The sequence below is a fragment of the Platichthys flesus genome, chromosome 4, assembly GCF_949316205.1.
Source record: "Platichthys flesus chromosome 4, fPlaFle2.1, whole genome shotgun sequence".
NCBI classification, from domain to species: Eukaryota; Metazoa; Chordata; class Actinopteri; order Pleuronectiformes; family Pleuronectidae; genus Platichthys; species Platichthys flesus.
The window spans coordinates 2775185-2789801 of NC_084948.1; the positions used below are offsets into that span (position 1 = coordinate 2775185).

The following is a 14617-nucleotide window of genomic DNA, read 5'->3' on the forward strand; positions in this document are numbered from 1 at the left end:
TGATGATGATGGTGTGCCATCACATGAGCAAGCCTGAGTTTTAAATGCCAAGGGCACAACTCCATTCACGTCACCACTAATAACAAAGAGTTGTGTGTGCACCAGCTAGAAACCATCATTAACATCTGTCACTAAGTGGCAAGTGTATGTTAGTCAGTCTCATTATGAGCATTGTGAAATGTCCTGAACCTCCAGATGTTCCGTGTATTTCCTTGCACATGTGCTGGTGCTAGTTTTGCTGTTACCATCACCCCAGGCACTTTGAGATGGGCTGCTGCATGACTGCACCATGTGCAGTGCAGTAAAGCACTGACTGCACAGCATCAATGCAACAGAGGCTCTCTGCCATCTAGTGGTGGACAGTGTTATCGCCAAACAAATAACAGCTCAATGCAGGCTCTCTCAGGTCAACTCATCGAAGTGCAGTGATTCCCATACAGCAGATCCATGAGCGCATTCAATAATTCATATGAACCTAAATTATTTTGACAGACATAATATGGGTTGGGCCATTCTAGATGGACTGCAAAAAATGACATTCAAATGGACTTTTCTATTAATTAAAATTTATTTCATTATTTACAATACAAAAATCCAGTTATTTGCATCTGAAAATGTCTTCATAAATAAAACAAAGGATTTCTAATCTAATAATTGTAAAAAAAATACGAATTGTATTTCCAGTCAGAGAAAGTCACATGAATTACATCCACGTAATTGTGTGAATCAGTTTTGAGCAGGTTTCATTTTCACCTCAACTAAAATGTACATTGAAAAAGTTCACGACAAGAATAACCCCTTAGATTCAAAAACACCCATTTTTTTGCTTGTAGTTTTTCATCAGTAAAATTGACTTCGAGCTCAGAAGAAACAAAATGTCTCATGTGATAAAAATAATTATGAAACGAAAACACAGTATAAAAGTCATCTGTGCCGTTTTACAGCTCACTGATGTGCAAGATACAGGAAACCACCACCCACCTCCCACACCTACTCCCTTCTGAGATGTAGATCTGACATGCTCAAAGATCAATTCTACTCTGTGACATTTATAAAAATCTCGACAAACAACTGTTCCATGAGATCATGTGGCCCTAAAAACATGAAAAGCACTCGAATCATCCAACATCCAATGTTATCAGACATTGCTGTGTGACGTTCAGAGGTGGTGGAAGTACTCAGATACTTCACACAGCGGTGGACCACCAACTCCTGGGCTCTGCGACGTACAAGTACTACTTTTGGGGAAGGCGCCTGGTGGCTTTGATCCACATATTGGCCGTTTCTGGTCACATGAGGATGTCACAAAAAGGTCTAGAATCGTATCTATAATGTTGTCAGACACTTATAACAATAACAATAACAATCTGAACCTGTCAATAGCAAGAGAGAACACTTTTAGTGGATTTACCTTGAGGTGGACAAACAGCCCATGTTGTTACACTGCAGCATCTTTAATGCACCATTGTCCCTCTGTACAAGGCACATCAGGATCCCAGATGCCACATAAAAGTACTTGTTTTGATTCAATCAAACTGTGTGTGTGTGTATCATAAATGTGGGTGCAGGTATAAAACAGCTCCTGAATCCTCCAGTCGTTTTAAGGCGTCAGCTTCGTGATTGAGGTCGTGGTAAGAATTCTGCAGCGTAGGGAAAGAGGAGCGTCACAAGTGAAAGAACTGAAAGCATGTTTCACCAAAGATTGTAGATGACAGATACCCACCTTCATAGACCTCATGGTGTCGTATCCGTAGTAGTGGATTGGCTGCCTTTGGCTCTTTGAGTTAGGGTACCCAAACCCAGCAATGTGGACCACATCACAGTAGTTGAGGGCGACAAACACGGCGAGAATGCCTGTGGTCGGATGCACCGGGTTCTATAACACATGAAACTCAATGACAGCTCTCTGCACACAACCTGCTAAAGCCTCTATGTGCACAATTTGAAAATCCCACTGTAATGGTGGAATCAAAACAAGACACTGGGGGACTAAAAGACTTGAAGAATGAACAGACACAATCACAAAGACTTGAAATCAAACCAAGCTAACCGGATATGAATTAAGCCACTCTTTTAACGGGTTTGCTATTAAGTATATTCAGGTGTTAAATAAAAGTGGTGGTGAAATGAACATTCACTTAACGTGACATTTTCCTGCTTTCCTCCAGATTTGTCTTAAATCTGCACCTCTATATGTGCCATTTCATTCCAGTGTCTTGAACATAATGAAAATTGTGTTTAACACACTCCTACACAGAGTCAATTCAGAGAAACTGATCGTCTTGTAGTGGTATATGTGATCTGCTGTGTAGTGGCAGCTAGCCTTGGGGTAAAAAAGCCTTTTCAACTAGCCTTTCATTTCACCACTAGATGGTAGTAGAGTGCAACAGAGACTTGCTGAACTACACATGAACTTCATCAAAACAACGTCCTCCAAGTGCACTCCTGTCTCTGCTCATTGGTAAGTAGTGTTGTTTTTACAGTTCCTGCGGACATCTACTTCTTCATCCAAAACAGCTATCCGCCTAAATAAAAGCTGAGTGATGTGAAAAATCCAATTTCATGTGAGCTGTTGAACAGAACAGAACTGCAGCTCCATCTCACTGCCCAACATGGGTGTGGGAGAGCAGCTTCATCACTACCTGAGTGCACACTGCTGAAGGGAATCACTCGGGATGCCAGAAATAACTTCTAACCAGGTTGGCACTCGAAGTCTTTGGTCAAAACACTCAAGACGACGGTTCACCTTCAGCTGACATATGTCCTCTGAAAAATGTACGAGCACAGAAGTAAAGTGCTCAATGAAAGTGGATGTTAATGCTTGAGAACAGACTCTGGATGCCAGTAAAACATAATCATATGTCCCTTTGGCCTTCAGGGTTTAAGGTGTCGGCCATGAACCACAACATCCCAAGTTCAAATCCATATATAGAAACTCGATCCACCTTCCTTCCCCTCCGTTTCCTGTCATCCCACTATTGACTCTTATCCACTTATAGCAGTAAAAAGCAACAGAAACTGGAAACTCTTTTTTTGGTCTTTCTATAATTTATCAGACATGATTGTTTCCAGGGGCTACAGTCACCAAACCAAAGGAATTGTGTGCATGTGTTGGCCACTTTTAAGCGACTGAATCGGTTTTAAATGCACCTTTTTTCAAATTCATTCAGATCCCAGGCCCTGAAAGTGTACTTCCTGAGCAGTGATACAATCAGTTGAGTGATTCCTTCTTTCCAGAATTGCAGTCCACAGTGACGCTGCATCTGTTGGATATTAAATGTATCCATCCTTTATCAGTGAAGAATACCTGCTGATGAATCTCTAAAACTGAAAATAATCAATTTGTTCACATACTTCAGGTATTAGCAGTATTATAAGATTCAGAAGAAGCGTGGAGCTCCAAATATACGTTGGATGATGTTGAGAGAACTGCACATCTGGATTGTGACCTTTTCTCTCCTTTTTCTGGATTAAACTTTTCATATTAAAAATAAAAAAAGTGATTTATGGATGTGTATTCAGTTGTGGAGAAGTCACTTCGAAATTTTCAAATTTTTCAAAGAAAAGCATTTTTTTTCAATAAAAATAACATTAAATTAATCAGAAATACACTGTACATTGTCAATGTGGTAAATGACTATTCTAGGTGGACATGTCTGGTTTTTAATGAAATATCTAAAAAGGTGTATAGAGGCCCATTTCCAGCAACTATCACTCCAGTGTTCTAATGGTACATTGTGTTTGCTAATCGCCTTAGAAGACTTATGGATGATTAGAAAACCTTTGAAAACCCTTGTGCAATTATGTTAGCACAGCTGAAAATGATTTAGCTGGTGAGAGAAGCTTTAAAACTGGCCTTCCTTTGAGCTAGTTGAGTATCTGGAGCATCACATTTGTGCGTTTGATTATACTCTAAAAATGGCCAGAAAAAAGAGAACTTTCATGTTCTTAGAAATGAAGTCTATTCGATGCAAGAAATTTCGAAGAAACTGAAAATTTCCTACAACAGTGTGAACTACTCCCTTCAGAGAACAGCACAAACTGGCTCTAACCAGAGCAGAAAGAGAAGTGGGAGGCCCCGGTGCACAACTCAGCAAGAAGACAAGTATATTAGAGTCTTTAGTTTGAGAAATAGACGCCTCACATGTCCTCAACTGGCAGCTTCTTTAAATGGTACCTGCAAAACACCAGTGTCAACGTCTACAGTGAAAAGCAACTCCGGGTGCTGGCCTTCTAGGCAGAGTGGCAAAGAAAAATCCATTTCTTTGACTGGCCTAAAAGAAAAGATTGATATGGTCAAGGAACACAGACATTGGACAGAGGATGATTGGAAAGGTGAAAAGGTGAAAAGATGCTGGAAGAGTCCTGACGCCACCTATCAAGCATGGTGGAGGTCATGTGATGTTCTGGTGCTGCTTTGGTGCTGGTAAAGTGGGAGATTTGTACAAGGTAAAAGGGATTTTAAATAAGGAAGGCTATCACTCCATTTTGCAACACCATGCCATGCCCTGTGGACAGCGCTTGATTGGGGCTAATTTCCTCCTACAACAGGACAATGATCCAAAGCACACCTCCAAATTATGCAAGAACTATTTAGGGAAGAAGCAGGCAGCTGGTAAGCTGTCTGTAATGTAGTGGCCAACAGCTCAACCCAATTGAGCTGTTGGTGGAGCAGCTTGACCGTATAGTAAGCAGGAAGGGCTCATCAAGCCAATCCAACTTGGGGGAGGGGCTTCAGGAAGCGTGGGGGAAGTTTCTACAGATTACCTCAACAAATAAACAGCTAGAATGCCAAAGGTCTGCAATGCTGTGATTGCTGCAAATGGAGAATCCTTTGACGAAAGCAAAGTTTGAAGAACAAAATTAATATTTCAAATAAAAATCATTATTTCTAAACTTGCAAATGTCTTGACTATATTTTCTATTCATTTAGCAACTCATTTGATAAATAAAAGTGTGACTTTGCATGCTTATTGTTTTGTTAATGTCCCCAAAAGCGGCCTCTGTGGACCAGGTTTTGTTTTACTTGAGGGAGGAAATGTAACACTAAAATATATATATATATGTTCAAGTAAAAAAAAGTAAAAAATTAAAAGATGTGGCTGTCATTTCTGATAAAGTAATGTTTTGATCAATGATCAATAAAAACAATAAATTATGCAATAATTTATTGTGCAATAAATGAGGCAATAAAAACGGAGTGAAACAGTTAGACAGCTGCGAATGTCTCAAGATTTGTCGAGCATATGTATCAGACGTTATTAGACCCTGATCTTTTCGCTTGTTTTGGAGAAAAAACAAGAAACGGCACTGTGTATTTGAGGATTAATGGGCTGAGACGTGTTGGTTGTGTCGTCCCTAGCGACACAACCAACACGGTTCTGTCGCCTGGCGGACTCTTCTACTGTGTGCACTGACCCCGGTGGGGCCTCAAGTTCCACATATGACTGTCAATGATTATCCATGTTCACAGAGGCAAGGGAATCATTTCTTCATGACCTTGAGATAGAAGAACCGTTCTCTCTCCGTCCCGCTGTTCACTTTCAGCAACAGCCTCTTCGTATCTCTCTCCTCTGCAGCTCTTCATTTATCGTCACGTTTCCTCTACTCCTGCCCAGGGAACATATATACTTTCCACTTTTAGCACTGGTGCATGCGCCCGTGTTTACAAGAACTTACTTCTCATATCCCTCCAGATAAAGTGCTTACTGTTTGCAAAAACTTTCTACTGTTAACAAAACTAAAGGTCCTAAGTAAATTTAATAAAGATTCAGATACAATAATGGATTTTCTTTTAATTAATTTGTTATAATATTGGTTTTGAGCATGTTTGCCTTCATTGATTGGACAGGGGTGCTCAATTGTTATCTTGGAGTCTGGATCTGGCTGTTCTGAGATCCCCCTCAGATCAGATCCCTTTTTTGTTTTGAATTCCTGCACAACAGGTTATCTTGTGCTTATGAGGGCATGGGTGTTCACTGTTCTTAGGGTGACATGCACCTATTTGTTTCTGTCTTGCTTAGTGCTGCTTTTGTACAGCAAAATAACCTCCACTTCAATGTTCAGGCAAACTACAACTATTAGGCCAAACTTGAAAGACCTGCATCAAAGTACAGTGTCTTTAAAGCTGCTTTCAGACATGAACCGAATTCAGGACATTTTCCTTTAAACTCTGTAGCTGTATATGTGAGAACGAAAATGTCCAAGTGAGAATACAGCAGGAAAGTGTTGGAAAACTCACAGCAAGCGGGTTGATGATGTTACTAACGTGATGGACACAAAACTGAAATAAAACAGAAAAGGGATACAAATATATAATAATACTTGGTAGACACTCACGAAGATGTCCACTTAGAAAGACATTGAGTCCGAGGGATTTCGAAGATGGGGGCGGACTCCTGTTAAGTCTAGACATGTCTGTTAAGAGATGCATGAAAGAAGGCGCTGTAGTGATACAGATCACTTTGACTTGCTCTTACACTGAGCACCACTGTCTTTTTTACTTCAACTCAGAAATAGATGGGCTACCTGCATCAGGACCCAGCTGACATTCTGTGTGTATTAACCCCATGTGGTCACCAGTACAGGGGTTAAAATGTGAGCCTCGAACCAGCCCGGTGCATAGTTTGGATGCAGGCCCTAGGAGCCTTTGTGAGAGAGGGGCGAGGGCCGGCTGCGTGCTGTCCCCACTGCGAGCCAGACCTACAAGAGCTCAGGACAAGAATGTGTTTGGCGAGTAAAGTGTGAAAATAAGAGCATTATATCTGTGTGTGTGTGTGTGTGTGTGTGTTTGTGTGTGTGTGTGTGTGTGCGCGTGTGAGACAAAGAAGGGTAGGAAAGGGAAAGGTTGTTCAATGTCGCTCTGGCAGGGCCTTTATCTAAAGGAGGGTGTGGTGTGTAGAGGGCCCAGAGCTGCTACAGTTGGGACCACAGCTGGTGTTCCGTGGATGGCTGCAGTGCCTGATCTAAACCTTTTTGATGGAATGGGCTGTTTGCTTGGCCTGTGGTAGATGTTGGTTGCAGCTTTCTTTCTGAAACTGGAAAAGTGACCTGCGGTAATTGGGCTGATGTGATTAAAGAGCTGCTGAAGGACTTCATGGGTAAGAAATAAATTATATGGGAATTATTTAACCTCAACCTTCTAAAGGTTCAACCCAGAGTCACAAAGAAGAGGCCTGATGATGAGATAGGTTTAAGAAGGAAAATCTAGCTTTTCTAAGGTGTTCAAAATCTTAATTCATAGTTGTTTTAAAAAGAAAATACATATTTGCAGCCCTGACTGCAGCTTCAGACGTTATAACACTTATTAAACAAGCAGAATTTAACTGCCTGTTGCTCCATCTTTCATCTCCTCCTGCCTACTTTGCTCTTCCCCTGACCCCTTGCTTTCATACAGCCTGTGCAGATGGTGCAGAGCTCCAGTGGGGTGAGCCCGCTGGTCACCTGTCGGATCACCGCCTTCCCACTGCTCGCTCCTCTAACACACCAGCCATTTGTTTGTACTGCGCTCCAAAAAGTGTAAAACACCTCCTCCTCCCCGTGACTCAAAAAGGGCTCAAGAGAAGGGGGAACAAGCAGACCCAAAAACAACACTTGGGCTCAGGATCACATCAGAGACGATCCCCACCAAACACACAACAAGCCCCACTTGGCAGATGGGACGCAATGAGCCAATAAAAACTCCATTCTACTAGAGTAATGGTCTAAGTCAAAATCCCAGGGCGTTTCAAAATCCTAACGCCTCAGCCAAAGTGAGTTTAGGTCCAATTTGTGTAACAACAACACATCAATAGTAAACTGCAAAGAAAAACAAAAAATGAGTCATGTTTACACATTGCACAATCGCTGCTCCATCATTAAGTTATGTGTGCGGATGCTTCTTGTGCTTTGATGTGTTTGGAGTTAAACACAACACAATGAATATCAACAAACACGTCTCACACAAATACAAGATGATAGGCCTTGAAATTTAAAAATGAACAGTCATGTAATATTTTAAATTGTCGTGGTAACTTTTCATACGTGACATTTTTTCTAATTTTCACAGTTCTTCAATCAAATTGTGTACTGGTTTACGTTCAATCTTGTCCACTTATGTTTTTTTTTTTTTTTTAAGAATGTTTCTTGTCTTTGCTCTACTTTTTGTATTTAACTGAGTCGTCTACTGGATGAAGATAAACCTAGGCAAAATCTGGAAACTGTCCTGATCAGCTCTGCCTAGAGGGATCATTGGGAACCGTCCTTCTTCTAAAAACAGAGCGTCGGGTTGAAATTTATACAATATTTTGGCTGCCCTTCAAAAGCCAATTATTTCCGAGGGGATTCACTGTGCAGCCTGGAAGACACAAAGAGCTTATCTTGGAATGGGATGCCAGAATACCAAGCAGAAGCTAATCTTCATCGTGTTTTGAAGTAATTGGACCCACAAATTCGCAGTTGACCCGGATAAATTTCAAGGAAACTGCCTCTTCCAGTAAACTGTTTATCACAGCACTCAAGAAATATCACTCAAGGAGTTGGAAGCAACTTTGCTTCCAACTCCTTGAGTGGGAAAACTGCAGACGTGGACGACAGAAAAGGTCAAAGTAAATGAGCTGCAACTGAGACAGAAGCATCACCACCTCAGTTAGGGGTCATATTTTCTGGACTGATGAAGTTGGAGATTTGATTTAAATAAATAAAATCTACACTTCTGCAGGGGCATGATTCTCATAACAGAGACATTGAAGCAGTCTCTCACCTGCTTAGTCTTGGGATGCAGGGGGATCTGAAGCAGTCTCTCTGCAGTCTGGTGCAGAAAGTCGGGATCCAGCACTCGGATTTTACTGATGTCGCCCAACCAGATTTGGGGAGGGGGCTTCCAAAAGCCTTTCCTGACCTGGGAATGTTCACATTTACAATAGAGCAAAAATAAGAGGCAGGATGTTATGTCACATGAAAGGAACAAAAGGACAGAGAGAGAGGAAAATATCCCTATTCTGGGTCAGTCCCCTGACTTCGTTTAGACAAACAGAGATGCAATTAAACCTATGACTCCCTCATGTCTCAAGGCAGCTGAATTGATTTGCAAATTAGCAGTTAATGACCCTGCAACTATTAGCAGCAGGAGCCTGAAGGCACCTGGAGCAACAGAGGGTGCAGTGGAAACTACATTTAACTCTAAAGGACACAGCATCGCTGAAGTCGAACCTCTCAACTATTTGTTCCTGATATGGATGGCTGGCTAGGTTTAGGAGAGGACTGTTGTTTTGAGAGGGAGAGAGAGTGAAACAAGTTTGTGAGTGTGTCTGTGTGAGAGAGAGTGCATTCTCACACATATCCTGTACCCTCTTCTCATTATAGAGGATTTCTTTGAGCCATCGCAGGTCTTGCTGTTTGAAAGGCACCAGGACCATGAGTGTGCCGGGCTCGTTGTGCAGTCCAGGGTTATAAGAGGCTGACTCGGGATAGAAGAACCTCATGGTAGTCTTGTTCCCCACATCCTCCTCATATCCTCTCACCGGGGCATCATTCAACCTGAGGCAGGGACATGACAACACATTCAGCGACAAGCGTTTTCATGGTTCTTTTATCATCCTGAACTTAGGAGCAACTTCAAAATTTTCTAATGGACCATGCTAGCTTTGCAGTTCCCACCTCGTTTGTAGGGATTCTGGAAACAGAACTCTAGCTAACCCACGTAATTATCAGTGTGAGCCTCCTTAAGCTTTAAAAATGTATGTGCGACATGTGTTTTCCACAACCCATATGAGTATGAATTAGAAAAGGTGCAATTTCATTCGTTTTGGTAAATAAGTAAAATGTATTTGCAGGAGTCCTGTTGATCTGATGTGTAAAACATTAAATCACCAGGATCTTTTTTTTATCTGGTCCTACTCCTTCCACTTATGTCCCGGGTCATGGCTCACTGTCCAACATGCCCTAAGTGTAAGATTTTGGTGAAAGGGATCTATTGACAGAAATTTACCATTAAATAATCCTTGTTTTGTTTTCACGAGTGTTTGTTTCATCTAAATTATACAAATTGTTGTTTTATTTACCCTAGAACGGGCCCCTTATATTTAAATAATTTATATTTACATAAGGGGGTTCCTCTGTATAGTTGCAGCCCAGACTGGACAACCTTAAAACCCATTTTTTTTTAATGAAAACTGAAGGTTACCACAACTTATCTGTCATATTTGAAAGGGGAAGATGAGGTGAGGGGTGTTCAGCTGCCACATGCAACTTAATCACTTTATGTCACTAAATGCAACAGACTGCAACTTTAAAGAGATAATGTAAAGAAATTGTTCTCAAACACTTTGTGCGACTGTTGCAGTGGCGTTTCTACATTAGGGGCACGTGGGCTGCCCCACCAGATCCAGATGGCGCTGTTGTGCAGAAAGCTCAATACATTGTATTTATTACAACGGTTGTGACCAGAATGTTCTGGACCTGACTGAGACCGGTACGTATGTTTCACAGCGCGACACTGATGTGTAAAGTTCGTAGTTTAAGTTATCTGTAAGTTGTTTAGAATGTTCCATATGTTTTATAAGATTGTAGTAGTCGAGTTGCTTCAGTCTTTTATGGTTTATTTTCATTTGTGAGTTAGTTCAGAGTGTGCCAGCAAGCTAGCCAACATGTGTTATTTTTCTGTGCATGAGCTTTGGTTTTCGCCATTTTGTATCCTGAAGAATGCCTGTTGAACACTGTATTTTTTTATGTTAGGCATGTGACCAAATGACGAATGATGTTTTCTGTTCTTTTGCTGAACCTCTGAACAGGTATTTTTGGTTGTATAGGACTTGATATAATATTGATACTTTTCTTAAAATTCTTTTGCGATGTATTGAGAATGTTCTGGATCTGGCTGAGACCGGCATGTGACCGACGCTGTATTATAGGCAACATCTTTGTGATGCGCTGAGCGCTAAAGCATGTGAATTTTATTTGAAATAGGATTTCTTCTCCCTGCTGGCACTCACAATGCAGCCCATAGTATATTTTACTGGTCTTTATAGGCCTACTGCTTATAATAATCAGCTAACTCTATTTTTGTGATGGTGACATGACGTCATACAAAATTGCCCCACCAGAAATTTCAGGCTAAAATCGCCACTGGACTGTTGTGTTCTTAAAACTAGATACTGAATGTGCTTCATTCTGGGAACACCTTGGCTTTATTACGTTGAACAAATTCTTGACACAACCACATCATAACTCATTCCTCGAACAATAATCAACACAGTTGCTCAGACTGAGCTTTTTTGGTTAAATGATTAGACTGCAATTTGGAAATGTGTGTCTCAACAGGGTCTATCTGAGTCTAGCTGTGTTTCTATGACAGGAACAGCCCGCTGACGTCAAAGTCTCAGGCATGTATTGAATCCTGGATGTCAATAACCACATGGCGGGGGAACGAATTGCTCCCGAGAAGAGAAGGGAGAGATGTGAAGGAGGAGGAGGAGGAGGAAGGGGATGGCAGTAGAGGGGGGAAGAAAAAAATGCATTGTGGCCAGGCCAAATTCTGGCTTTTTGAAAGAGGCTTATAAAAACTCAGAATGCATGTGTTCATTCCAAGTCTACAGAGTCAGATGCTCGATACTGCCTTTGTCCTTGAGTAAACTAGATGCTTTATTTTTTCCTTTTAAAGAATCGATTTGACCCAGCAGTTTGCTAATGCCGGCAGGAATGGCGCAATGTCAGGGTCAGATGGTCAGATGGTCAGGCAGACACATGGATAAAGTTCCCACCAAAATGAATTGATAAACTGCATTGACTTATGTGTTGTCAATTTAACCAAGTATCCTCAGACATGAAGGTAGTTGTGGAGAGATTTTACTGCTTCCTGTTGTTTATTATTCTTATTTTGAGTGTCACTATTTGTAACTGTATGACAATATGGTACAGTCACCCCTGTAAGACATGCTTACCCATATGCTATTTTCTTTAACTCATCTCTATTTCCTCTTCACAGAATGACAGTGTGATTGCACAAAATACTGCCATGTGGTGTGGTTGCTTCATACCGAATGACGACGTCGTATTTGTTGATGATGCTTCCCAATGAGCTGTTTTTAATAGCAAAGCCATTGCCGATGACTACACAGGTTCTGCATTCAAGCCTGAGGAGAAACACCACACAAACATACACAGAGTCAAGTTGTTAGGCCTCTGAAACTTTCTAAGTGAGTTAGTCCTAGTAATGTAAAACGTTAGTCTTAGTTTACAAATCGAAAAAAATATAGTAAACCTTTGTTTGTTTAGTTCGAGAAGGCAGGAAAAACTATTGTTATTGTAAAATCTGAGAACTACTTAGCATAAATAAACAATGGTGTTTAATTATCCTCAAAATCCATGCATGTGCAAGGAGTGCACAGAACAGTATACTAACATCCTCATACCCTGCAAAAAAATGCAAAAAAATATGTCATTTTATCTCATTGCACCATCAGTGTCCTTCAAATAAGTTCCATGTGCTGGTTTATGCTTTTTCTTTCCAACTTATGGTTTGTGGTGTTTTGATGCATTTCTCTTGTCTTAGCTCTGCTTTGTCCATTACTTAAAATCTACTTGATGAAGGTAAACTGAGACAAAATCTGGACACTGTCCTGATCAGCGGACACATGGGAACCGTACTTATTCTAAAAACAGAGCGTCTGGTTGAAATTTATACAATATTTTGGCTGTCCTTCAAAAGCCAATTATTTCAGAGGGGATTCACTGTGCAGCCTGGAAGACACGAGGAGCGTATCTTGTTAAGGGATGCCAGAATGCTAAGCAGAAGCTTATCTTCAATGTGTTTCACAGTAATTGGACACACAAATTCGCTGTTGAATGTTATGCATTTCAAGAAAACTGCCTCTTCCAATAAACTGTTTATCACAGCACTCAAGACATATCACTCAAGGAGCTGTGGCTTATCAGCAGATTGGTAAAAAACATTTCTGCTGCAATTGTGTTGTTGCCAGACAGGGGCTGTGATGAGCATGAGTTTGACCAAACCTAAGTGCTCACAACTTTACTTAACAGTGACTTGACATTTGAGACTTTGGAGGCCTAAACTATGGCTGGCGTCTCTTTTCATTTGATTGGACATTTGGTTTACTGACTATGACGTTTGATTTGCTGTTTGTTTGGATATGGCAAGATGTTTTACGATTAATCAAACCACACTCTTCTATAATTTTTTTTAGATATGCACAACAGCATTATGTGTCTGACTGTACAAGGTTAACAATGAAATCCATAATGAATAGAGGTCTGTTCTTCAAACGCTGGCTGGTACCGTCTTATGTAATGCACTTCAGTCACCAGGGTCGTATTGAGGAATGCAGTCCAAGCTTATGTGACTACTGGCAGGACAGCAAAAGCCGCCATGAGGGATAAAGCTAAACACAATAATACATTTTGAAAAATCTGAGCTACTTCCTAAAACACAGAGTTTAAACTGGATAGAGAACAAATTATTTAATCACAGTCAACTAGACCATCACTCAGTAGAGTACATAACTTTGCCCAGGACGAACTGATTTACTTGGATCTGCACCAAAGTGCCCGCCCTAAAAAATAACAGTCCCCTAAATTTTGTTGTCATTAAGATCCATGATCCTAACCCATACTGCATCATTTCACCATGTTTCATTGTAATGTATCCAATAATTGTTGCTTAATCTTGCTTACAAACAAAAACCAACAAACAACTTGTTCATCTACATTGCAATAAGTTAACAGAAGTAAAAAGAAAAAGTTGGTTAAACTTAAAAAAGGAAACATATTAGGATTTAGCATATTACCAAAGAATTTGGGTGTCCAAAGCCAGACTGGCCGCTGCATTGGTGGAGCATCAAATAAATCAACTAACTTAGTACTAGACCTGTCCTCTGTGGACAAACTGTAATGATATCAGGATTATGCTAATCAGCGTGTTACATCATCTTTACATTTAGCAACTGCATGAGCAGGACTTAGCTACTTATATATTGAAACTAATTATTTTATTATTCCACAATAGTTTCAACCACATTCTCAATTTCACACACTTGATCATACAATTAGAAAGAAAACTCTCTGATACATAACTGGCCATTTAAACCAAAACCTATAATCCACGAACAACTGCTGCACATATTGTTTATTTTATATTACAAAGAATTTGGACAAATTGCACAATTACACAAACTGTATCGTTATATTGCACATTTTGAAAAAACAGCCTTCTGCTGCCTCCCTGTGCCGCTGCGGTAATTCTGAAATTCCTCTACGGAGGATAAATAAAAGCACATTTTATCTTATTCATTATTTGAGCAAAACCTGATTGTGCTTTGTGCTGTGTTCGTTCTGAGGAACAGGCTTGTTTAATGTGGCGTCATCCAATTACCCATAATGAGAGTAAATAAGTCATGCTGGCCGGAAATGTATGCAGTACAGCTCAATAGAGGAAGTAAGTAAAAAAAGATACAATTGGCTTATTAAAAAAGCAAAACCTTGGCTGGTGCAATAAAACACATCTTTAGCAGTTGTGGAAAAGGGGCTAATGTGTGCTCACACTTACTTTTCAATGTTGGCTGGCACCTGATCATTTGCAGTTACAGCAAGAACTTTCAGCAGCAACAGCTCTGGAAGGGAAAGT

The 14617-nt window shown here is 40.5% G+C and overlaps 1 protein-coding gene across 1 annotated transcript in view; it reads right to left on the reverse strand.

Annotated features, from left to right (window-relative positions):
- Window positions 1-549: 549 nt before the first annotated feature.
- st3gal4 (ST3 beta-galactoside alpha-2,3-sialyltransferase 4) overlaps window positions 550-14617 on the reverse strand; it is a 28191-nt gene continuing 14123 nt past the window's right edge. The window contains exons 7-12 of the mRNA XM_062385209.1: window positions 14540-14603; window positions 12015-12110; window positions 9327-9516; window positions 8741-8878; window positions 1724-1876; window positions 550-1640 (exon numbers count right to left, since the gene is read on the reverse strand). Coding sequence (XP_062241193.1) covers window positions 1551-1640; window positions 1724-1876; window positions 8741-8878; window positions 9327-9516; window positions 12015-12110; window positions 14540-14603 — 731 coding nt within the window. The 3' untranslated portion in view covers window positions 550-1550. The remainder of the gene's footprint in view (window positions 1641-1723; window positions 1877-8740; window positions 8879-9326; window positions 9517-12014; window positions 12111-14539; window positions 14604-14617) is intronic.